General features: G+C 47.0%; 1 protein-coding gene across 1 annotated transcript in view; it reads left to right on the forward strand.

The window, feature by feature from the left end:
• Window positions 1-488: 488 nt before the first annotated feature.
• Window positions 489-25112, forward strand: part of LOC110259168 — a gene marked incomplete at its 5' end in the record, with an annotated part of 39717 nt that continues 15093 nt past the window's right edge. The window contains 2 exons of the mRNA XM_021082498.1: window positions 489-978; window positions 21205-21392. Coding sequence (XP_020938157.1) covers window positions 489-978; window positions 21205-21392 — 678 coding nt within the window. The remainder of the gene's footprint in view (window positions 979-21204; window positions 21393-25112) is intronic.

Consider the following 25112-nt stretch of genomic DNA (forward strand, 5'->3'; position numbering starts at 1 on the left):
CCCCAACCCTCCAGCATGTGTGTCCAGATAATCTGAGCCTTTCCCTTGTATTTAAGACAGGACATCCAATAAAGACAGAGTCCAAGAGAAGATGATTGTTTGGCCCCCCACAGAGCTCAGGAGGTTGGGCCACAGTCAAGCCTCCCTCTCCACGTGCAGCCTTTTTCTGGCCCCACCCTTGATCCACACAACCTTGTGCAAAGTCCTCACCCATTCAGCTCCACCCTTCACAGGCGGGGTCTTCACAGCAGGACATAATGCGGGGGCTTCTTCCCCAAGCCCCGCTCACAGCCCCAAATCCTTCACTCCCAGAATCACACACAGACACGCATCCAGCAGAATTAAGCACAAAGGCTCCCGGGCACAGACTTACAAACCAAGGCCTTCGCTTCCTGGAGGAGATTGCTTGTCTGCTTCCTGGGTCACACGTGAAAGAGTCACTCTAGGCGAGCTGGTTGCTGGAAGGTGCGGTCTGGTGCCGCACTGAGTCACAACTTACGAGTGTGGCGCACAGCTGCCAAGGAGGAAACCTGTGTTCGCCTGGACAGAGAGTCCCCGGGGAAGCCGGCCAATCTTGCTCCACCTTCCGCATCCCTTGCCCGAAATCCCGGAGGACCCCCCTCAGCCGGCGGACCCGCGCTCCCCTGACCCGGGAGGGGCTGGTGCAGACCCTTCCAGGCGCCGGCGGCCAGGCACTCTCCTGCCCTGGGAGGGAATATTGACGACCCGTCCAGGTGTACCCGGGTGCGACGAGCACGTGTGGTGCGGTCACGGTCAGAAAGGGAGGGCCGTGACCTCGGAGCTGGCAACCTTCGGGCGAGACCCAGCGGAGCAGGCGGGCTCCGGAGGGAGGCCCAGCTTACTGGCGCTGGGCGGCGCCCCCAGCCTGCGCCCTTGTGTGCTGCCACCTACGGGCACCATGCTGTCCACCGGGGGCCAGTACGCCGTGAAGAAGAGGAGAAAACCGGTGCGGAAGAGGTATGTGGGGCAGAGGGGACGGGAGGGGGCAGCGAAGCCCGGGGGGACTGGTTGGGTGCGGGAGTGGGGGTGGGGTTCTGAGTCCTCTCGCAGCCCCCAGCTCCGCACTCTGCGCGTCCTCCGCGGGTTGAGAGCCGACTTTATCTGCCTGGGGAGGACAGATTTCATTTTAGAGTCCCTGCTCCCACCCCTGACACCCCTGCTGGGTTTTTGACGGTAAGGTCAAAGTGCAATTTGGGACACTTGTTTCTGGGAAGCACCGGGTCTCCATATTAGTGACCTGTGCCTTCCCGCCGGCCCCCGGCTCCAGGGCTGAGTTTGCTGGGCGCGCGCATCAGCAGGTGGCGGGTCCTGAGTCACAGCGGGACTGGAAGGGAGAGGCTTCCGGGATGGGCCACCCAACCCGGTTACAGAGCGGGTGCCGAGCCCCGCGGGGTGAGAACCCCCACGGGTGTGCGTCCTGCCCCGACTGACCAGGCAGGGTCCCTTCTAGGCTCTTCAGTCTGGAGCGGCAGCTCTGTGGGGCGACGGGGCTCTGGCAGGGAGGACAATGGCTCGAAGGTCCGGTGGAGCAGACTCTCCGAGGGCTTCCCGAGGCCCCGAGCGCTGGGATGACCCAGGAAGCGGGGCTGGTCCGGGGCGCTGCAGAAAACCGAGCGGCGGCGGCCGGGGCACCGGGAATCTTCCAAGCGACCTGAGATGCTCACCCGGCTGGCGCAAGGTTCCCAATGCCAGAGGCTCATCCATGTCTGAGAAATTTCCAAAAGCTCTGGAGACAAACTATTCTAGGTCCCTTTAATTTTTAAATACCAAAAAAAAAAAAAAAATGCCATGAGAGAAGCAAGGTACAAAAGGGAAACTGTCCTATGAGTCCATGTATATGAAGCGTCTATCTACGAAAAGCAGATGGGAACGGCGGCCAGGAGCGACTGCCAATGCTAAGGGATTTCTTTGGGGGCTGAAAAAGATCTGGAACTGGACAGTGGTGATGGTGACACAACATCCTGAGTATACTTAATGCCACTGAATGGTACACTTTAAAATGGTTAAAATGTAGCATTTACCTTATGTGTGTTTTACCACAATTAAAAAAAAAAATAGGGGGTTCCCCTTGGGGCTCAGCGGTAAGGAACTCAACTAGTATCCGTGAGGATTCAGGTTCCATCCCTGGGTGCGATCAGTGGGTTAAGAATCCTGCGTCGCCGTGACTGTGGCTGTGGTGTAGACTGCTCCAATTAGACTCTCAGCCTGGGAATTTCCATATGCTGCAGGTGCAGCCCTAAAAAGCAAAATGAAATAAATAAAATGAAATAAAATAAAATAAAATACAACCATGCAACTTCTCCATGGGAGCACGTGTATCCCAGACCAAGCTTATCAGAAGTTCCCTTTTCAGGGCAGCAAACCAGTAAGCATTGGTTAATTGGAAAATGTGCTCAAAATGGTGGGGTCTCTAAGAGTGCTGCAAATATCTTACATATTTTAAGTGAAAGAGTCAACATATATCAACTTGCCAGTCTCGTAATGCTGGTACACTTTATTGCACAAGTCATTTCCACAAGGTACTGTCTACAATTTAAAGAGCTTGTGACACTATACAGATATTAAACAACTTTCTCCCAGGTTTTACAGGAATGCCTGGTCCAACAGAAATTTTTTTTTTTTCCCAACAAATGTCCATTGATGCTTTTCAAAGCACCAGTATTGTTTCCTTAAAAACTGTGCTTTTGGAGTTCCCATTATGGCTCAGTGGTTAACGGACCTGACTGGTAACCATGAGGCTGAGGATTTGATCTCTGGCCTTGCTTAGTGGGCTAAGGCATTGCTGTGAGCTGTGGTGCAGGTCACAGACACAGCTTGGATCCCGCGTGTCTGTGGCTATGGCGTAGACCAGTGGCTACAGCTCCGATTCAACCCCTAGCCTGGGAACTTCCATATGCCAAAAAAAAAAAAAAAAAAAAGACAGAAACAAAAACCTGTGCTTTTGTTTCCTTGATGATTATTGACAAGATCTGACATGACACAGTCTTGGGACTTTAAGCAGTGATTCTCCATTAGCACAGAGCTCACCTTGTGGGAGCAAAGCTTCAGGCACCTGCGCCCCCCTGCCCGCAGCGCTGTGGTGTGGGCATGTTAGATTTTCGGAGCGACAGAACAGCACTGTACATGGGGGAACAGAGTTAGGTGGTTGCCAGTTAAAAGTCCTCTACTGGAATAACATCCTTCTTGTTTGCAAAAACCCTACACTCTTGCTTTCAGAATCATTTGAAATGTATTAATGTACTTGGTCCTCAGGCAACCCAGGAGGAAGCATGATTCCCTATTACCACTTGGGAAATATTGTGCACCAGGCTGCGTGGTGAGGGGGCTGCCTCCTTGCCTACCACCTCACTTGGACCCAGCCTCTTCTGCAGCCCCTTTGTGTGGCTTGTTGAAGAGGCTGAGATCCTGCCAGCAGGCTGGGGCAGACCTATCGGGATACATCTTCCGGACAGCAGGCTGCACTTTAGAGGATGGAGGGCAGAGTACCGAGCCCCCTCCCCACTGCCTTGGCCAGCTGGTCCGCCCCAGAAACTGGGGCGCAGCCGATGGAAGTGATCGGCACCAGCCTGAGTGGCCTTGCCCACAGCCAGTTGTCCTGTGTCATATATGTGGCGCCACAATGCAGAACCTGGGCCTACTGTGAGTGGCTTACTACACATTAGTCTCTGTCTTCCATCACTGTATTATGTAGAAATGTACACAGTTTTACTTCACATTTGAAAGAACTAGGGCCCTGGGTCATGGGTGGATTCACTTGTTAAATCTGCATAAACTTTGAATTTGAGCCCTGGGGAGAGCAGGGTGCAGCCGCCAACACCTGGTCCGATATTGTGTGTTCAAGATGCCCCAGAGACACTATGGCCCCATTCCGTCCGTCTGGAGGTGCTGGTGATCAGAACCTCCTCCTCGGTCTGCCTTTCAAATCTGTGGGGGGACCCTGGGCCCGAGCACGGAGAGCCCTCTGTCTCTGAGACACATACCCCCAGGTGAGAAGTATTGGCAGCCTCAGCTCGGGAGCTACTGATTTTATTTTATTTTTTGTCTTTTTTTTTTTTTTTTTCAGGTCTGCACCCGCGGCATATGGAAGTTCCCAGGCTAGGGTCCAATCAGAGCTGCAGCTGCCAATCTGTGCCAGAGCCACATCAGATCCAAACCATATCTGTGAACCACACCACAGCTCATGGCAACACTGGATCCTTAACCCGCTGAGGGAGGCCAGGAATCAAACCTGCATCCTCATGGATACTAGTCAGGTTCATTACCACTGATCCACGACAGGAACTTCAAGGAGCTACTGATTTTACTGAGTCTTCCCTTCAGCTTAGGAACAAAAGGCGAGGGATGTGGTCCAGGTGGGAAGAGCCCCTGTGAGTGGGGCTCCCTGGGGATGCACCCCTTGATGTAGAAGTACCCCTGCCCAGGCTAAGAACTGCTGACATCACAAGGGCTTTGAAGACTGGTCCTCACGCCAGCCTGTGCCTTTCTGGGCTCTCCGCCATATGCCTTCTTCCCTTGTCCACTGGCTCTCTGCCAGGCCTTTGTCTTCCCACCAGAACTCCTCTGCTGATCCATCTCCTGAGGTGGCATTCCAGCCCTCCTTCACTGGAAGGGTCCTGGAGGCCTCCACCACCTGCAGAGAGGCCCTCCTTTCCTTGCACTCTGAGGGAACAGGACTCACCACCCCACAGAGTCACAGAGCCTTCACCCCCATCGCTGCCACCTACTTAGGTGCTGGACCACTTCCTGCCCCTCTGGCTGCTCGGTCCTGGCTATGTGACACTGCCTACCCTGTTCACCCATGATCTCTGACCACCAGAATGGCCCTGCCCAGTTCGTCCCCCTCCCTTCCAGGCCCAGGGGCTCCCTGATTTCCCTGCACCCCACCTTTCTCACCTTCACTGGTCTCCTTGCCTTGCTCTCCTCTCCAGCCCAGCCCAGGCTCCAAAATGCTGTGTGCACCCCACAGACCTCCCACCAGACTCGTGGGCAGAGATCGGCCCCATCCCTCTGCCTGGACACCCTCCCATGGCCAGAGTCTCTGGGGTCCTGCCCACCTTCCATGTCTGTGGCTGACCAGGGGACCCCCTTCTCTGCTCAGCCCCTCCTCAGAGTGTCCTGAGCTCCTGGGCCAGGGATGGTGGCTCTTCCATCTCTGTCCCAGGCTCTTGCACTGTGCTCTACTGTTTGCTGTACTTAGCTGGAGTTCCAAAATCTGGGACCAGCTAACAAATCCCTCTCAGTTAGACAACCATTAAGGGAAAGTGGTGCCAGCTGAATTCGTGATCACCAGAAGTTTAAGATCTTTCAGGTCTCTACAGTGATGTGGGTGTGTGTGTGTGTGTGTGTGTGTGTGTGTGTGTGTGTGTGGTCAAGCCTCGGTTTAAACCCCACATCTGTCCTGACCTTTGCCCCCCACCCCACCCCACTGCAAGGCCTCCCTCCCCAGTTGGTGTCCTGGAGCTCACCGTCAGCTTCAGGGCTGTTCTCTGGGGCCCTACTCTGCCCCCACCACTGTCAGAGTCACCTGCACTTCGGTCCTCTGAGCCCCTCCCAGACCCGCCGGTCCTCGCACACACTCCACACCCACCTCTAGGGGGCAGCAAACAGCAGTGTAGTCGTCAAAGATGCCCTTGATCGTCTCTGTGGACGTCATAACTTTCCAGCTGAGGACGCCTGATTTTTCGCATCGGAGGGAACCCAGCACTTTCAAATTGCTGGTGAGGGCACAGGATGGGCGAAAAGGTGAGGTAAGGAACCAAGCCGTTCCCTTTAACACATATGGATCAGGTAAATTGACCCAGTGTGTCACAATGTCTTCTTATGATTTGTGGCTTGTTTTTCAACTCTCTTCATAGTATTTCTGTGAACAGAAGTTCTTCATTTAAATCTTTTTGAAGGCATCAATCTGTTCCTTTGTGGTTAGAGGTTTTTTTCTCTTGCCTAAAATGTCTGTCACCACTATGACGTCATAAAGTGTGCCCTCTGCTTTCTGAAAGCTTCATAATTTGTCATTCACATTTTAAGCCTGTGGTCCACCTTGAGCTATTTTAGGATGTGGTAGGGGGTGCCCCCTTAGAGACTTTTCCTATGTGAAATGCCAGTTATGCCAGCACAGTGGTTAACAGGTCCAGTTCCCCCTGCCCTTCCCAGTTCCCCTTGAGTCGGGTTTCCTTCTCGGTGCCGGCTCCAGGCTGAGCCTCTGCCCTCCCCCACCTCCACCCCACCTGAGTGGCGCCAGCTTTGCTTTCCTCGTGTTTCTTCCTCTCCAGGTATGTCTGACTCCTTTGCACCTCAGCTCACCCACATCGACATGAGAATCACCTTGCTAAGTTCCACCAAGGCACACTAAACAGAAACAAACGAGACACCTCTGGGGAGAAGCTCTTTGGGGAAATGGGCGTCTTTACTCTGCAGACCTTCCTGTGACCAGACTCGGTCTCTCCGTGTGGTGGGACCTTTTTAAATGACTCTTTTTGAATTTTATAAATTTCTCTGTACAGATCTTGCATATCATGACATGTACTCCTAAACAGGTTTTTATTTTATAGGGGTTTTTTGGTAAGATTTTTTTTCTATTATAGTTGATTTACATTGTTCTGTTAATTTCTGCTGTACAGCAAAGTGACCCAGTCTCTCTCTCTCTCTCTCTCTCACACACAGCACACACACATACACATTCTTTTTCTCACATTATCTTCCATCATGTACCATCACAAGTGACTAGAAATAGTTCCCCATGCTATACAACAGGATCTCATCCTCTCCAAATGCAATAGCTTTTGTATCTACTAACTCCAAACTCCCAGTCTATCCCATTCCCTCCCCCTTCCCCTCCCCCGGCAACCACAAGTCTGTTTTCCATGTCCATGAGTTTGTTTCTTTTCTGCAGAAAAGTTCATCTGTGCTGTATATTAGAATCCACATATAAGTGATATCATGTGGTATTTGTCTTTCTCTTTCTGACTTACTTCACTTAGAACGAGAGTCTCTAATGCCATCCATGTTGCTGCAAATGGCCTTATTTTTATGGCTGAGTAGTGTTCCATTGTATATATGTACCACATCTTCTTAATCCATTCTTCTGTCAATGGACATTCAGGTTGTTTCCATGTCTTGGCTATTGTGAATAGCAGTGCAATGAACATACAAGTGCATGTATCTTTTTCAGTGAAAGTTTTGTCTGGATGTGTGCCCAGGAGTGGGATGGCTGAGTAATGTGGTAGTTCTATATTTAGTTTTCTGAGGTACCTCCATACTGTTTTCCACAGTGGTTGTACCAATTTACATCCCACCAACAGTGAAGGAGGGTACCCTTTTCTCCACGCCCTCTCCAGAATTTGTTACTTTAAACTTGCTACTAATGGACATTCTGACCAGTGTGAGGTGGTACCCCATTGTAGTTTTGATTTGCATTTGTCTGATAATGAGTGATGTTGAGCGTTTTTTCATGTGCCTATTGGCCATCTGTATATCTTCTTTGGAGAAATGTCTATTTAGGTTCTCTGCCCACTTTTCCATTGGGTTTCTTTGGTTGTTGTTTTTTTGTGTGTATTTGCTGTTGAGGTGTGTAAGTTGTTTGTACATTTTATTTATTTTTTAAATTATTTTTAATAGTTATTTCCCCAATACAATTTTTTTTCCTACTATACAGCACGGTGACCCAGTCACATTCTATTTTTTTATATTATTATGCTCCATCATAAGTGACTGGGCATAGTTCCCAGAGCTACACAGGGCATAGTTCCCATTGCTAATCCATTCCAAAGGCAAAGTTTGTCTATTAACCCCAAGCTGCCCAACCACCCCACTCCCTCCCCCTCCCCCTTGGCAACCACAATTCTATTCTCCAAGTCCATGATTTTCTTTTCTGTGGAAAGGTTCATTTGTGCCATGTATTGGATTCCAGATATAAGTGATGTCATATGGTATTTGTCTTTCTCTTTCTGACTTACTTCACTTAGGATGAGAGTCTCTAGTTCCATCCATGTTGCTTCAAATGGCATTATGTCATCCTTTTTTAAGGCTGAGTAGTATTCCATTGTGTGTATATACCACTTCTTCCTAATCCAATCATCTGTCAATGGACATTTGGGTTGTTTCCAGTCTTGGCTATTGTGAATAGAGCTGCAATGAACATGCAGGTGCATGTGTCTTTTTTAAGGAAAGTTTTGTCCAGATATATGCCCAAGAGTGGGATTGCTGGGTCATATGGTAGTTCTATGTGTAGATTTCTAAGGTACCTCCATACTGTTCTCCATAGTGGTTGTACCAGCTTACATTCCTACCAGCAGTGCAGGAGGGTTCCCTTTTCTCCACACCCCCTCCAGCATTTGTTATTTGTGGACTTATTAATGATGGCCATTCTGACTGGTGTGAGGTGGTATCTCATGGTAGTTTTCATTTGCATTTCTCTAATAATCAGTGATGTTGAGCATTTTTTCAAGTACTTGTTGGCCATCCGTATATCCTCCTTGGAGAAATGTCTATTCAGGTCTTTTGCCCACTTTCCCATTGGGTGATTGGCTTTTTTGCCATTGAGTTGCATAAGTCGCTTGTATATCCTGGAGGTTAAGCCCTTGTCCATTGCATCGTTTGAAACTATTTTCTCCCATTCTGTAAGTTGTCTTTTTGGTTTCTTTTTGGTTTCCTTTGCTGGGCAAAAGCTTGTCAGTTTGATTAGGTCCCATTGGTTTATTTTTGCTCTTATTTCTGTTGCCTTGGGAGAATGACCTGAGAAAATATTCATGAGGTTGATGTCAGAGAATGTTTTGCCTATGTTCTCTTCCAGGAGGTTGATGGTGTCCTGTCGTATATTTAAGTCTTTCAGCCATTTTGAGTTTATGTTTGTGCACAGTGTGAGGGTGTGTTCTAATTTCATTGCTTTGCATGCAGCTGTCCAGGTTTCCCAGCAATGCTTGCTGAATAGACTTTCTTTTTCCCATTTTATGCTCTTGCCTCCCTTGTCAAAGATTAATTGACCATTAGTGTCAGGGTTTATTTCTGGGTTCTCTATTCTGTTCCATTGGTCTGTATGTTAGTTTTGGCACCAGTACCACACTGTCTTGAAGACCATGATTTTGTAATATTGCTTGAGGTCTGGGAGAGTGATGCCTCCTGCTTGGTTTTGTTTCTCAGGATTGCTTTAGCAATTCTGGGTCTTTTGTGGTTCCATATAAATTTTTGGATTGTTTCTTCTAGTTCTGTGAGAAATGTCTTGGGTAATTTGATAGGGATTGCGTTGACTCTGTAGATTGCTTTGGGTGGTATGGCCATTTTTACAAGATTAGTTTTTCCAACCCAGGAGCATGGATATCTTTACATCTTCTTTAATTTCCTTTATTAGTGCCTTATAGTTCTCGTCATATAAGTCCTTTACCTCCTTGGTCAAGTATATGCCCAGGTATTTGATTTTTGGGGGTGCTATTTTAAAAGGTATTGTATTTTTGTGTTTCTTTTCTAATATTTCATTGTTTGTATACAGAAATGCAACTGATTTCTGAATGTTAATCTTATATTCTCCACTTTGCTGAGTTTGTTGATCAGTTCAGTTAGGTTTTGGGTTGAGTCCTTAGGGTTTTCCATGTATAGTATCATGTCATCTGCATGCAGTGACAGTTTTACCTCTTCTCTTCCCATTTGGATTCATTTTATTTCTTTTGTTTGTATGATTGCTGTCGCCAGGACTTCCAGCACTATGTTGAATAACAGTGGTGAGAGTGGACATCCTTGTCTTGTTCCAGATTTTAGTGGAAAGGCTTTCAGCTTTTCTCCATTGAGTGTTATATTTGCTGTGGGTTTGTCATAAGTGGCTTTGATTATGTTAAGGTATGTTCCTGCTATAGCCACTTTGGTAAGAGTTTTGATAGTGAATGCATGTTGGACTTTGCATCTATTGAGATGATCATGTGGTCTTTGACTTTTCTTTTGTTAATGTGGTATATGACATTGTTGACCTGCACATGTTGAACCATCCTTGTGCACCTGGGATAATCCCACCTGGTGGTGGTATATGATGTTTTTGATATATTGTTGGATTCGGATGGCTGAAATTTTGTTGAGAATTTTTGTGTCTATATTCATCAAAGATATTGGCCTATGGTTTTTTTTTTTTTTTTTTTGGTGGTATCTTTGTCTGGTTTTGGAATGAGGGTGTTGGTGGCATCATAGAATGTCTTTGGGAGTGTTCCTTCTCCCTCAACCTTTTGAAAAAGTTTAAGGAGGATGGGTATAAGTTCTTCTTTGTATGTTTGGTAGAATTCACCTATGAAGCCATCTGGTCCTGGGCTTTTATTTTTAAGGAGTGTTTTTATGACGTATTCAATTTCACTTCTGGTGATCGGTCTGTTCAGTTGATCTATTTCTTCTTGATTCAGTTTTGGCAGGCTGTAAGTCTCTAGAAAGTTGTCCATTTCTTCCAGGTTGTCAAATGTGTTGGCATACAACTGTTCATAGTATTCTCTCATGGTTTTTGTATTTCTGTGGTATCCATTGTGACTTCTTCTTTTTCATTTCTGATTTTGTTTATTTGGGTTTTTTCTCTCCTCTTCTTGGTGAGTCTGGCCAGAGGTTTGTCCATTTTGTTTACCATTTCAAAGAGGCAGCTCTTGGTTTTATTGATTTCTTCAATTGTTTTTTGAATCTCTATTTTATTGATTTCCTCTTTGATCTTTATGAGTTCCTTCCTTCTGCTGAGTTTAGGTTTGGTTTGTTCTTTTTCTAATTCATTTAGGTGGTGGGTTAAGTTGTAGATTTGAGATTTTTCTTCTTTTTTGAGGAAGGTCTGTATTACTGTGAATTTCTCTCTGAGCTCTGCTTTTGCAGCATCCCATAGATTTTAAGTGGATGTGTCTTCATTGTCATTTGTCTTGAGATATTTTTTAATTTTCTTCTTGATTTCCTTATTGACCCATTGGTTTATTAGTAGCACGTTGTTTAGTCTCCATGTAGTTAGTTTTTTCTCATTTCTTTTCCTGTGGTTGAATTCTAGTTTCATGCCATTGTGGTCAGAGAAGATACTTGAAATAATTTCTATATTCTTAAATTTGTTGAGGTTAGCTTTGTGCCCCTCTATGTGATCAATTCTTGTGAATGTTCCATGTGCACTTGATAACTTGATAAGATGTATATTCTAATTTTTTTAGGTGTAATTTCCTGAAAAATGTCAGTTAAGTCTAACTTTTCTACTGTTTCCTTTAGGATCTCTGTTGCCTTATTGATTTTCTGTCTAGAGGATCTGTCCATTGCTGTGAGTGGGGCGTTAAAGTCTCCTACTATGATTGTATTCCCATCCATTTCTCCTTTTATGTCTGTTAGTATTTGTTGTAGGTATCTGGGTGCTCCTATATTAGGGACATATATATTGACGATTGTAATGTCCTCTTCTTGAATGGATCCTTTAACCATTAAATAGTGTCCATCTTTGTCTTTCTTTATGGCCTTCGTTTTAAAGGCTATTTTGTCTGATATGAGTATTGCAACTCCTGCTTTCCTGTCTTGTCCATTGGTATGAAATATCTTTTCCCATCCCTTCACTTTCTATCTGTATGTGTCCTTTGCCCTAAGGTGAGTTTCTTATAGGCAGCAGATTGAAGGTTTTTGCTTTTTTATCCAACCTGCCACTCTGTGTCTTTTGATTGGAGCATTTGGTCCATTGACATTGAAAGTGATTATTGATAGATACATATTTATTGCCATTTTAAACCTTGTTTTCCAGTTGATTCTGTTTCTCCTTTGTTCCTTTCTTTTTCTGGTTGGATGATTTCCTTTTCTTTTATGCTTGTTGTCATCTTCTTTTTGGTTTTCGTGGATGTAGTATTTGGTTTTGATTTGTGGTTGCCCTGTTTTTCAAGTATGTTAACCTCTTCCTGTATCTGCTTGCTTTAGCCTGATAGTCATATAAGCTCTAACACATTCTTTAAAAAAACAGTCTAGATTTTCTTATTTTCCTTCCCCACATTTGATGATTTTGAAGTCCTTTTTTTTTAACATCTTCATATTTGTCCTTTTGCTGTTCCTTGTGTTTATTGTTGCTTTTACAATAGGGTTTTTTTTTTCTTTTAGATCTGTATACTGGCTTATTTCAGTGATTGCTTTCCAACTGTTATTTCCTACATCCTATTCCTTCTTACTTCTTTTTTATTTAGAGGAGCCCTTTCAGCATTTCTTTTAGAATGGGTTTAGTATTGCTGTACTCTTTTAGCTTTGTTTGTTGGGGAAATTCTTTATTTCTCCTTCTATTTTAAATGACATTCTTGCTGTGTAGAGTATTCTAGGCTGCAAATTTTTCCCTTTTAAAACTTTGGATATATCTTGCCACTGTTTTCTGGCCTGTAGTGTTTCTTTAGAGAAATCAGCTGGTAGTCTTATGGGAGATCCCTTATAATTAACTCTTTGTTTTTCTCTTACTGCCTTTAGAATCCTCTCTTTAACTTTTGCCATTTTTCTTGTAATATGTCTTGGTGTGAGCCCGTTTGGTCAACTTGTTTGGGGCCCTCCGTGCTTTCTGTATCTTGGTATCTGTTTCTTTTCAATTTGGAAAGTTTTCAGCCATAATTTTTTCAAATATATTTTCAATCCCCTTTTCTTTTTCTTCTCCTTCTGTAACCCTTATTATGAATAGATCAGACCACTTTGTATTATCCCATAGATCTCTCATATTGTTTTCATGTTTTTTCACTTGGTTTTCTGTCTGATGTCCCGACTGGGTGATTTCTATTATTCTACCTTCCAAGTCACTAATTCATTCCTCTGCATCATCCATTCTGCTCTTCAGTGACTTTAAGTCAGCTTGCATCTCTGAAAATGAATTTTCAAATTTTTCTTGGCTCTTCCTTATATATTCTAGTTCCTTTCCAAAGTAATCTGCATTAGTGTTCATATCCACTTTTAATTCCTTCAAGTTTTATCTTAATTCCTTCAGTATTTTCACTATCTCCTTTTTGGACTCGGTGTCTTTTTAGAATCCAGAGTTCTATTGCATTATTTGCTCCTTTAGGAGAATTCTCCTGTTCTCTTAACTGGGAATGGTTCATGAGCTTCTTCATTTTGCTTATATTTTCTTATTCTGTGAGTTTAGTGAAAACAACTACTGTAGTCTTGGAGGGCTATTTATATGCATGAGTTCCCCTGGGTATTTTGTGAGAGCTTATTACTTTTTATTTCTAGGGTGTGTATGTGCTTCCAGGGAGATGGAGGCAATTGGCAGGGCTAATAGCTAGTGCCTGGTTGCTGGACACTTGGCAGCAGCAAGGACCCATGAGAAGGTGGTGCAGGCTGCTCCTAGTTACAGGGGCCTTGGAAGTGATAGTAATCAGGCAGGTGTAGGTGGTGCCTGGAGCATTTGGCAGTGGCAGCTGCAGGGTGGGTGTGTTCCCAGAGAGGTGAGAGCCACAACGGGTGGTGCTTGCTCGCAGTGCCCTCTTCTTTGCCCACCAATGAGGTGCCTGGGGCTGCAGGTGGTACCTGTTCACAGCCCCTACTGGTGGCAGGCCATGCCTACCTCTGGTGTCTGAGATGACTGCTGCAGTTTGCCACCTGTCCATCATGCAAGAGGTGCCATATTGCACTTAGCCCCCCACTGCCCTAGCCCAAGCAAGAGGTGCCTGGCCACAACTAGCCCACACAGGAGGCGACCTGTCACCCATAGCCTGTGCAAGTGGTACCTTGCCATCTGTAGCCTGCACCAGAGATCCCCCACCCTCTGAGATTCCATACATGTGAGGGAAATATATTCCTATGGAAGGTCTGCCCTTCCTCCTCTTGCCCTCCCCAAAAATGGTGCCTTGCTTATTCTGAGGGCCCAGACCTCCTCCCGGTTTCCCTCTGCTGTGGCATTCTGCACCCCGGCTTATGGCACACCGCTCCCCAGCCCATAGCACACTGCTCTTTAGCCCCTCAGGGTGTCTCCAAACAGCGAACAGCAGTCCTCTCCCCAGAACTGTCCTCTGGAGCCTGAGTCTCAGTGCCCAGCCCCCACTGAGCATCTCAGGCTGTGGTGTCCAGGGTGGTGGTACAGATGGTCTGTGTGGCTGTCACTTCTCAGTCCAGCTGTTTTGCCCTTCTCAGTCCAGCTGTTGCACTTTTCTCTGTGACTTTGAGGTCCTCCATCTCTGCTGACTTCCCTGTGGGTTAGGTAGCTCCCCAGGGTGTGGATTCCTTTCCTCTTTAACAGCTCCCTCTCAGGGGTGCTAGTCCCATCCTGATTCCTTTTCTCTCTCTCTCTTTTTTTTCTACCCAATTCTGTGGAGGGTTTGTTGCCTCTTTGGAGGTTTAAGGTCTTCTGCCAGCATTCAGTAGATGTTCCATGTGAATTATTCTAAATGTAGTTGGGGGTTTTTTAATGTGTTTGTGGAAGAAGGTAAGCGCCACATCTTACTCCCCTGCCATCTTGATTCTTCTCCTATTTTATGGTATTTTATATGCTATTTTCTCGTTGATTATTGCTGCCATCTCAGAATGCATTTATTCTGTTAGTATTGATTATTTAACCCAGAAATTTAATTAAACTCTGTTATTAATCTACAAATACACTTATGTTTCAGTTTGCTGGGCCTGTCTGGAAGTACTGCAGCCTGGGCAGCTTACACAGTTTATTCTCTCAGAGTCTGGAGGACAAGATGCCCAAGTTGGCAGGTGATTTCTTCCAAGGCTCCTCCACTGGGCTTTAGGTGCCACCTTTGTGCTGTGCCTGCCTATGGTCTTTCCTCTGTGCAAGCACATCTCTGGTGTATCTTTGTATGTCCAAATTTCCTCTCCTAAAGACATCAATCAGGTTGGACTAGGGTCTGCTCTGAACTCATTTTAGCTTACTCACCTCCCTAAATCATCACCCAATACAGGCACATTCTGAGGTGTTGAGGGTTAGGGCTTCAGTGTATAGATTTGGGGGAGGGGCACCGTTCCGCCCATAAAAACCTACAGATCTTCCGTGGAGGGCAGTTTCCCAAAGCACAGCTCCACAACAGCAACGCTATCACCTGGGAACCTGTTAGAAGCACAGGTTCTCCAGCCCCACCCAGACCTACCAAAGTGTGGGGCAGGGCCACTTGCCCTGCAGGTGACATTTGAGCACTGCCCATGGGCCAAAATATAATCTGCTTTAAGAGCTGATTTTTCTTTTTCAACTCAGTCATTGTCATTTTGTCATATTAATGTTTTTCTTCCCACAGTGAACTGGCTATGTCTTTCAGTGCAATGCTGAGACAGGTGGTAATGGCAGGCATTCTTGTGCTCAGGTGTCACAGGGTCTGATTTTAGTATTTTATCACTAATAGTGCCTTTTGCTATAAGTTTTTTGAAACTGCCTTTTGCAGTGAGGGTTTCCTATATATTCCAACTTGTCTAAAACTATTTTTTATAACTAAAGGATGTCACATTTTATCAAACACTTTCCTTCATCTATTGAGATAAATGTATTTTTCTTTTAGCTTTTCAATGTAGTGAATTACAGTAATGTTCCAATACTGAGCCAAATTGAATCCTGAGATAAGCTCAACCCGATCACAGCACACTATTTTTTCATATATTTCTGCTTTTAACTTTTGATTCAATATCTCTGTTTGTGAGTGAGAGTTACCTACACTTTTTGTTTCTTGAACTGTTCTGGTTAATTTTGGGGGTGAAGTTTATGCCAGCCTCAGAAAAATTATTTGGGGATAGTTATCCTTTTCTATTCTCTGTATAAACTTGGAACTTGATTCCTTAGATAGTTGACAGAAATCACCTGTGAAAATCTAAGCCTAGGAATTCTTTGTGGGAAGAATGTTTTGTGGAAAAACATTTTTCTTTCCTTCTAGGGCTGCACATGCGGCATATGGAAGTTCCCACAGCTAGGGATAGAATCAGAGCTGCAGCTCCAGCCTATGCCACAGCCATAACAGTGCCAGATCTGAGCTGCATCGGTGACCCACACCACAGCTTGTGGTAAAATGGAACCCTTAACCCACTGAGCAAGGCCACAGATCAAACCTACATCCTCACAGACACTGTGTTGGGTTCTTAACCTGCTTAGCCACAGCAGGAACTCCAAGAGGGAAAACATTTTTAAATGTTTTCTTATTTATTATTTTTATTGAGATATGTTTTACCTATAGAGAAATTGTCAGATCATAAGTTAACCATGAAATAAGTTTAATGAAAGTGTATCAAAATACAGAACATTTCTTTCACCCCAAAAAGTTCTACCTGCCCTGACACAGCTGCCCAGAGCAGCCTCTGATCTCACACTAGGATTAGGTTATTCCCAACCTAGAACTTTCTAGAAGTAGAATCATACAGTGTGCACTTTTTTCATCTGGCTTCTTTAGCAATTTAGTTTCATCCATGTTGCTGCATGTGTAGTTGGTTTGCTCCTTTCCGTGGTCAAGTATTTTATTTTATGAATGTCTGGAGAGTTTTTAAATCTATTCATCTGTATGTGGACATCTGGGCTGATTCCAGTTTGGGGCCATTATAAATAAAGTGCTGTAAGTATTCCTGTACAAAGCTTATGTGGACACATGCTTTCATTTCATTCCAATAAGTACCCAGAAATGTAATTGCTAGGCCAAATTTAACATTTCAAGAAACTGTGAAATAGTTTTCCAATGAATGAGAGTTCCAGTCCATTTAGGGAGTGACCATGATGGCCGAGTAGGAAGACCCTGAGCTCACCTCCTCCCAGGGGCACACCAAAGTTACAGCTGTTTATAGTGCAACTTTAGATGAGAAGGGCCTGGGAAAGATCTTCCACAACTAAAGATATAAAGAAGGAAGCACAAGCTGGGAGGGGCAGAGTGCTATAGTCAAGTCCCACAAGCCCAGGTGGGACCACAAACAGGAGGATGATCACGGTTGCAGAGTTTCTCCCCAAGGAGCAAGGGGTCCAAGCCCCATATCAGGTTCCCCACCCAAGGGCTCCTGCACCAGGTAGATGAGTCCCCAGAAGTCTGGCTTTGAAGGCCGGCGGGGCTTACTTTTGGGAGAGACAGAAGGCTGTGGGAAATAGAGACTCCACTCTTAAAGGGCACACAAGATCCTGCACACTCCAGGACCCCGGCAGAAGCAGTGAAGAAGCCTAGGTCAGACCCACGTGGTGATCATGGAGAGTCTCTGAAGAGGCAGGAGGCAACTGAGCTCACTCTGAGGACATAGACCGTGGTGGCAACCAGTTTGGGGAACTCCTTCTACCTCCTGGACACTGGTGCTGGCAGGTGCCATGGTGGAATCCTCCCTCTAGCTTATTAGTGCTGGTTCCCAGCCCTGCCTACCAGTCTGCTGGCACCAATACTGAGACACCTCAGGCCAAGCAGCTGGCCAGGCAGGGACACAGCTCTACTCATGAGCAGGCACACTGCCTTAAGACCCCCTCAGCCCACAGTGTGCCAACCACATTGGCTTCACACAGCCTTCACACCAGTGTGCCAGCACCAGCCCCAGGACCTCCTGGACCCATACCTGCCAATGGGCTGACACCAACTCCTGCAGCCAGAATCCCCAGGACCTGGTTCCTCATACCAGTGGGCCAGCACCAGCCCCAGGACTCAGCATCAACCACCAGTGGGGAGCACCAGCTCCAGGAACACTGTGGCTCAGGAACCTACTGTGTCAGACACTGCCCACCCACCAGCATGCCAACATCAGCTCTGGGGTACTTTGGGCCCTCAGCCAGCTGCCATAGGATCTGGCATCACCCAACAAAAACTTTGCCACCCCAGAACCTAAAGCCAGCCTTGTCAAGAACCAGCCTGGCCCAGCAGGGGACCACTAGACCCAGGAATCACAGAACCCAGCCCCACCTGCCAGGAAGTCAGCACCTAACCCTATGCAACCAGCTCTCCCATTACCCAGCCCCACCCTCGGTGGCTGGCAGCCTCAACAAAAGGCAGGGCCTAGAAACCAACCCAAACTAGGGCCAACCAATCATACCAGACCCCCTATGTAGTCAGACCACCACAACAGAAGGACCCATGCAACCCTTAGTGGGGACCCCGAGGCATATAGCACTGCTAGGAAGCATAGGACGTGTCCTACAAAAGGCCACTTCTCCAAAGTCAAGAAACATAATCAGCTTACCAAATACAGAGAGTCGAAAACATGAGGTAACAGAGGGATATGTTCCAAGTAAAAGAACCAGATAAAATCCCAGAAGAAGAACTTGGCCTTGTAAGCTTCTGGACCTGGAAACAATCATCTGTGTTTTGCTCTGAGCTTTGGATGGTGAAGGTGGAGTGGAAGTGAAATGGAGATAAACAAACTACCCAATAAAGTGTTCAAGGTGATGCTGATAAAGATGAGCAGAGAATTTGGGAGAAGAATGGATGAACAGGGTAGAAGTTAGAATTTTTTAACAAAAGGCTAGAAATATAAACGAGAAACAAACAGAAATGAAGAATGCAATATCTGAAATTAAAAATGCACTAGAAGGAATCAACAGTAGATTAGATGATACAGAAGAACAGATCAGTGACTGGAAACAGAGCAATAGAAATCACTGAAGCTGAACAGACAAAAAGAATAAAAGGAGAAGAGGACAGTTTAAGAGGCCTCTGGGACAACATCAAGCATATGAACATTCACATTATAGGAGTCAAAGAAAGAGAAGAGAGAGGAAGGAGCAGAGAATGTATTTGAAGACATAATAGCTGGAAACTTCTGGGAAAGGAAACAGACATCCAAGTTCAAGAAGCTCAGAAAGTCACAAGCAGGATCAACCCAGAGGACCAGGCAAGGTATGCTGCACCTAAAATGGCAAAATTAAAGATGAAGAGAATGTTAAAAGCAGCAAGTAGGAGTTCCCGTTGTGACCCAGTGGTAACAAATCCAACGGGTGTCCATGAGGATGCGGGTTCAATCCCTGGCCTCGCCCAGTGGGTTAAGGATCCAACATTGCCATGAGCTGTGATGTAGGCTCAGATCTGGCATGGCTGTGGCTGTGGTGGAGGCCAGTGGCTACAGCTCTGATTTGACCTCTAGCCTGGGATTTCCGTCCGCCGTGGGTGTGGCCCTAAAAAGACAAAAAAGAAGAAGAAGAAAAGAAAAGCAACAAATAACATACAAGGGAGTCCCCATAAGGCTGTCAGCTGACTTTTCAGCTGCAATCCTGCTAACAAAGAGGGAGTGGCACAATATAGTTAAAGTGATGAAAGAGGAAAACCTACATCAGTACTCCACCTGTCAAGGCTCTCAAGGGTCTCATTAGATTTGATGGAGATCAAAAGTTTCGCAGACAAACAAAAGCGAAAAAAAGTTTAGAGCCAGCTTTACAGGAAATGCTAAAGGGACTTCTCCAAGCAGAAAAGGCCACAACTAGAAGTAGGGAAATTACAAAAGGAAAAATCTCTTTGGTGAAGGAAAATGTGCGGTAAAGGCGGGAAACCAGCTGGATATGAAGCTGGTGGGAAAGTTAAGAGTCAAAAGGAGTAAGACCACCTTATTCAGAATAAGCCGCTAAGGAATGCTTCGACGTCTGTCCTTCTCCTTTCCTTCCTTTGGATTTCGAAGTGTTAGTATCTCTGTCTCTCCTTTTGTGGCTCAGCAGCTGTGCTGTGCTTTCCCAGTGATTGCGTGAGGTTTACAGTGTAAATCTTCTTACTAAATACCTTCAGAGAGTTACTCTACCACTTTGTGAATGTTGTAGGCCCCTCGCGGCCGTGTTCTTCCATTTCCCATCCCATTCTTTGTGCTGCTATTTTCATACATTTTGCTGTTTCCACACATGCAACACTATAATCATTCTTTACGCAGTCAAATAGCTTTCAAGTAAATTAAAACAACTAAGTTTGTTTGGCATTTACCCTCATTTTTGTCATTGTAGCTTTGTTTGTTCTTTCATGAAGATCCACATTTCTTTTGCCTCTCTTTTTTTTTTTTTTTTTTTTCTCATTTTTGGGCCACGCCTGCAGCGTAATTGGAGCTGCAGCTGCCAGCTTACCACACAGCGCTGCGGTCTTTGTACTGTTGCAGCTTTTGGCAACAATCCTTAACACACTGAGTGAGGCCAGGGATCAAACCCGCATCCTCATGGGTACTAGTCAGATTCTTAACCCACTGAGCCACAACAGGATCTCCCATAGGGTCCACATTCTGTCTAGTTCCATTTTCCTTCAGCTTAAAGAACCTTTTTAAATACTTACTGCAGCTCAGACTTTCTGTAGACACATTCTCTAAATTTTTGTTTGTCTAAGAGTGTCATTACTTTGCCCTCATTGTTTTCTTTTCCTTTTTTTTTTTTTTCTTTTTTTTTTCCTTTAGGGCTGCAAGTTCCCAGGCTAGGAGTCAAATCAGATCTGTAGCTGTCAGCCTACACCACAGCCACAGCAATGCCAGATCAGAGCCGAGTCTGCAACCTACACCACAGCCCATGGCAATGCTGGTCCTTAACTGAGTGAGGCCAGGGATCAAACCAATATCCTCATGGATACTAGTTGAATTCTTAACCTGCTGAGCCACAATGGGAACTCCTGCCCTCATTTTTCAAGAATCTTTTCTCCATATTGAAATCCTGGGTTAAGCTTCCCTCTTTTGGGACACTGTCTTTTGGCACCCACCCTTTCTGACGGGAGCTCAGCATTCATTCTATCCTTACTCATCTGTATGAAATTCCTCTGGCTGCCTCTAAGGTCTTCCTCTCCAACACTGGCTTTCAGAATTCGATTATGATGTACTTTGGTCGTGTGTGTGCGTGTGTGTGTGTGTGTGTGTGTGTGTGTAGAAAAAGGAAGTGTACACCCAGATTAATATATTTTGGGTATATGTTCATCTGTGGGGGCTCAATTATTAATAAATTATAATTTCTAAGTGGAGTTTCAGTCTTTTCTGTGTTAATTGTTGTATAGAGATTTCCTAATTTAAAAATCGCATATGTATGCAAGTGCATCAGGCCAGGGGAGGGAGGGACAATAAGCCCCTGGGTCCCTGTGCTGTGAGGGCCATCAGGTCTAACCTTCATGCATAGTGTGAAGCAGCCCCATCTGTGCCTGGGGCCACAGCCGTGAGGATGGTGGGGGCAGAGCCACAGTGGGGCTTCATGGATGAGCACAACTTGAAACTGTACACAACAGCTTCTGCCTCAGAACACCAAGAGTTTGAGCTGCACTGAGCCTGGCCCAGTGTTGGGGCCCCTGAGTGATACTGCAGAGGAGGTGATATTGAGAGTGAAATGGCAGAGGAGGGTGGGACAATGATCACTTTTCTTTTTCCCCTAAGTCCTAAGCTTCTGCCTCCAGAGGGAGCCAAGTCCAACCCTTCCAAACGGCACCGGGACCGCCTCAATCAAGAGCTGAGCAAACTCAGCCGCTTGCTGCCCTTCCCCGAGGACGTGCGGGCCCGACTTGACAAGCTCTCCATCCTCAGGCTAATCGTGGGCTACCTGAAGGTGAAGAGCTACTTCACAGGTAAGTGGCAGCTGTGGTTCAAAACCAAGGTGTGGGAGGAGACAGCAGGCACTAGCACTTGGGGTTAGCCTTCTGTGCAGGCAAAAGCCACATCATTGCCTTTGGATCTTGGGCAGAGGTGGAAGGCACCATGCCCAAGGCAGGTGTGATCAGTGAATCAGAACACAGGTGCATCAGTGCCCCATGTGATGTGCCAGTCTTGGGCTCCACGTCACCTCTCCTGCTGCCCATGGAAGGAGGGCTCCCTAGTGCCCCGCCTGGCTGTCCTCTGCAGAACAGCCTGAGTAGATGCCTATAGCCAACTGCCCAAATCCTTTCCTTCCTTTGCTTTGTCATTTCTTATGAGATCCAAGTGCCCCTCCACCTTGTAGAACTTTGGCTCAGAACGAAGGGCCTGTTTTTCTGAACCTAAGAGAGGAACCAGGACATTTTTTCTTGTCTTCTGGAAAACTTACTCTTCTAAAATTCCCCCTCATGTCATGGGCACAGGGCTTCCTGGTCCCACTCACTTCGCTGCATTGTTGCTGAAAGATAAGTGAAAGATAAGGGTGATGCTGACGAGGGCAGAGGAGGTCGTGGCTCCTGTGTCCTCTGGAGAATGTATCCCCCTCGTACCTTGCAAGCCAAGCTCTGGGTGAATGAACAGAGGAAGTCTAGGCTGGACAGTATGTTACAAATTGTTACAGCTGCTCAAAAAAAACCTCAGAAACTCACTGGATCCAATTGACCTTGATAATACCCTGAGAATTACAAAACTTTGCCCTGAATGCGATGATAACTATTTAATCATGTGCGTTATGATGTGGCGTGTCCACACCATGGCGAGCACACTTGAGGTGGTAGCCAAGGGCTGCGGCAGGGGTGCGCAGTGACTGCTAACAAGGTGCAGGGTTTTACTTTGGGGTTCTGTCAAGGTCTTACAACTAAATAGAGGTGACGGTTGCACAGCATTGTGAATGTGCTAAACGCCACCAAATTGCTCAGCTTAAATTGGTCTGTTTCATCTTATGCGCATTCCACGAGAACTGGAATCCTTTGAGGGTAGGGAGGCACAGGGCCCGCCAAAACGCTGTCAGCATGTGAAGGCCCTGAATGTCTTGCCTTCTGCTCAGCTCTGTCTCTCTCCGGCAGTGCCAGGGTCTGTCCACATCCAGCCATCACTGGATGCACAGAGCCTGTCCTCACCCACTCAGCTCTTCACGGTCTACTGGCAGCAGTGGGAATCCCGGGCAGCAGGGTGGCTCTGGCTCCCCCACAGGGTGGCCTGAAGGAGGCAGGCACGTGTGTGCCCCGGGCTGAATAGAGACATGTGCTGCGGCTGTTTTCACACAGGACTCCTTGGTCCTTTCTCCAGCCCAAGTCTGGTCTGTTCAGAGGTGCGCATCTGAGTCTCTCCCACCATGTTCCTCCTGAGTCTCCTCTGAGCGCCAGACCCACGGAGGGATGGCCCCCAAGGCTGTGTCTCATCTCGACAGGCGCAGGCAGAGCCTGGGGAAGAGGTTGGGTTGTCTCAGAAGCCGGCCTGGGAAAACAGTGCCCACTCCTCCTGGACCCTCCAGAGGGCGAGAGGGCCGGGCCCTGGATCCACACCCACATGGGCTCTGTCAAGGACACGTTGCTGTCCCCTGGGGTCCTGGCGTTCCTGAGCCATGCAGTCCACCTGGCTGCCACTCTAAGGGCCCAGCTTCCTGCTGCCATGGCCTGAGACTAGGGTCCAGGGCCTTCCTTCCACACTTCTGAGGAACTTTAAAGCCTGCTGTTCAAGGCTTGGCCTGGCCTTTTTACCCCTGCCTCCAACTCCAGACCTCTCATGGCCTTGGCTCCCCATCTTCGCCCCCTCCTTACCTTCCCTCAGAGTCCCCTGCCCTCCTCTCCTTTCTACTGGGTCCCCTCCTCCCCTTCCTCCCCTGCTCCCTGGCCCTTTGTGACATTCGTGGTGGCTCTGGTTGTACAGAGTCCAGAAACTCTGTGACTCTCCTTGTTTTCCTTCCAGGATGCCTGAAGGGGCAGATGCCAGTTTGTCTTTATCATGTAGTATCCAGTAAACAGAGGAGGGAGGCCAGGCCCTGGGGTTGGCACCTACCTTAACCCCATCTGCTGGTCAGAGGCTGCACCGAGCAAGGCAGGGAGTCCAAGGGCTCACAGGGCAGAGGACCACCTGGGTGGGCAGAGCCCAAAGGCCAGTAACTGATGGTCCCCCTGGGCTGCCCCAGTCCTCCGGGCCCCTCAGGAGATCAGACAGGCTCCATGCATTGGACCATGGCCAGGGCAGCTGTGTCTGCTCATGGGAGCCCACCACACCCGGGGCAGACCTGAGAGGAGAGGATCCCCTGCATACAGTCAGGTGGGAACCGCTCAGTCCCACCTCTCACCCAAGGGAGAGGGCAGCAAGGTGCCCCGTCATGGCATGTCCCTGCAGGGTCAAGACCCCTGGCTCCAACCAGCTAAATGAACTCCCATCTGGCATAGAGAGCAGTTGAGGCAACTTGATCACATAAAGTCACAGCACAGCTCGGCTCAGGGAAAACCAGGGCCGGCAGACACCTCCCGCGCTCCATGGGGAGGGCAGGTGGGAGCACAGAGCTGAGAAATGTGCTGGCAGCCCTGGGAAACTGCCTGGTTCCAGTGCTCGGAGGACCGTTTCCATCCTCCTGCAGAATTCACCGTGTTCCTGACAGGAACATGCTTTTAAAAAATGACTGACCGACATCAGGATTAAAGATTCAAGTAGAAATTCACATTATTCTTCAGGAAACGTTTCTAAACCTCGACAAGAATAGTGGTGTTGTCAAGCTCCAGGATGTGAGATGAACAGCCTGTCTCTTTGAATTTTACCTGCTGTCTCAGTAGGACAGGCCCAGCTATTCCACCAGGGTCCCCAGACAAGATGTGAGCTATTCTACAGGGGGTGTTGCTGGCACTGACTCTGAGCTCGCTGTGCCAGGGCCAGGTCTACAAGCCATGCCTCTTGGTCACCAGGTGGCTTCATGGCTCCTACCATCAGGCTCCAGTTCTGGGCAGGAGGAAGGAAACGAGAATGAGTTGGTGCCTACCTCCAGCATCCCTGGGTGACTTTGGCATATATCTCACTGTCCCATGGTCACCTGGTACTGAGACCAGCTCAGCAGGAATCATACAGTTTCCTTCAGCTACTCCCTGCATGATTCCTCTTGTAAAGGGAGAATTAACACCATAGTTTTGAACGGCCTGTTTTAATTCTTTAAGAATTTTAAAAGGTAAGGGCTCATGAATGAACTCATAAACTCCATCAGGGTTGGCAGGATCAATGCCTGGAGCCACTGTCTCCCTGACAGTTACTGGAAAGGCTAAATGTGTGGCGTCCAAATCGCCTTCCCTTCGAGCCTGTCATAGCCCCTGTTGAAGGGATGATAGATGGTGTTCAGGGATGATGCTCAATTTCTTTACAAACCTGGAAGTAGAGGCTTGACGAGTCCTCATCACCTCACTCCTAATAGGAGGCAATGGAGGAATATCAGAATCAAAATTTGCAGCCGAAGGCTCAGGAGCCAAATATTCTCTATGATAATTTTGTTCAGGGACTCTATTTATGTTCCTCAACAAAGGTGTAAACTCCCCTTCTTCTTTTGTCTCTAAGTCCTCTGTGGTCTGTGTTGGTTCTAAAACTGATTTACTTAAGCTCCAAGTACTCCAAAGGGACACAGGAATTGGACGCCCTCATCATGTAACATCCTAAGTTCC

Source organism: Sus scrofa, unplaced genomic scaffold, assembly GCF_000003025.6.
Source record: "Sus scrofa isolate TJ Tabasco breed Duroc unplaced genomic scaffold, Sscrofa11.1 Contig944, whole genome shotgun sequence".
Taxonomy (NCBI): Eukaryota; Metazoa; Chordata; class Mammalia; order Artiodactyla; family Suidae; genus Sus; species Sus scrofa.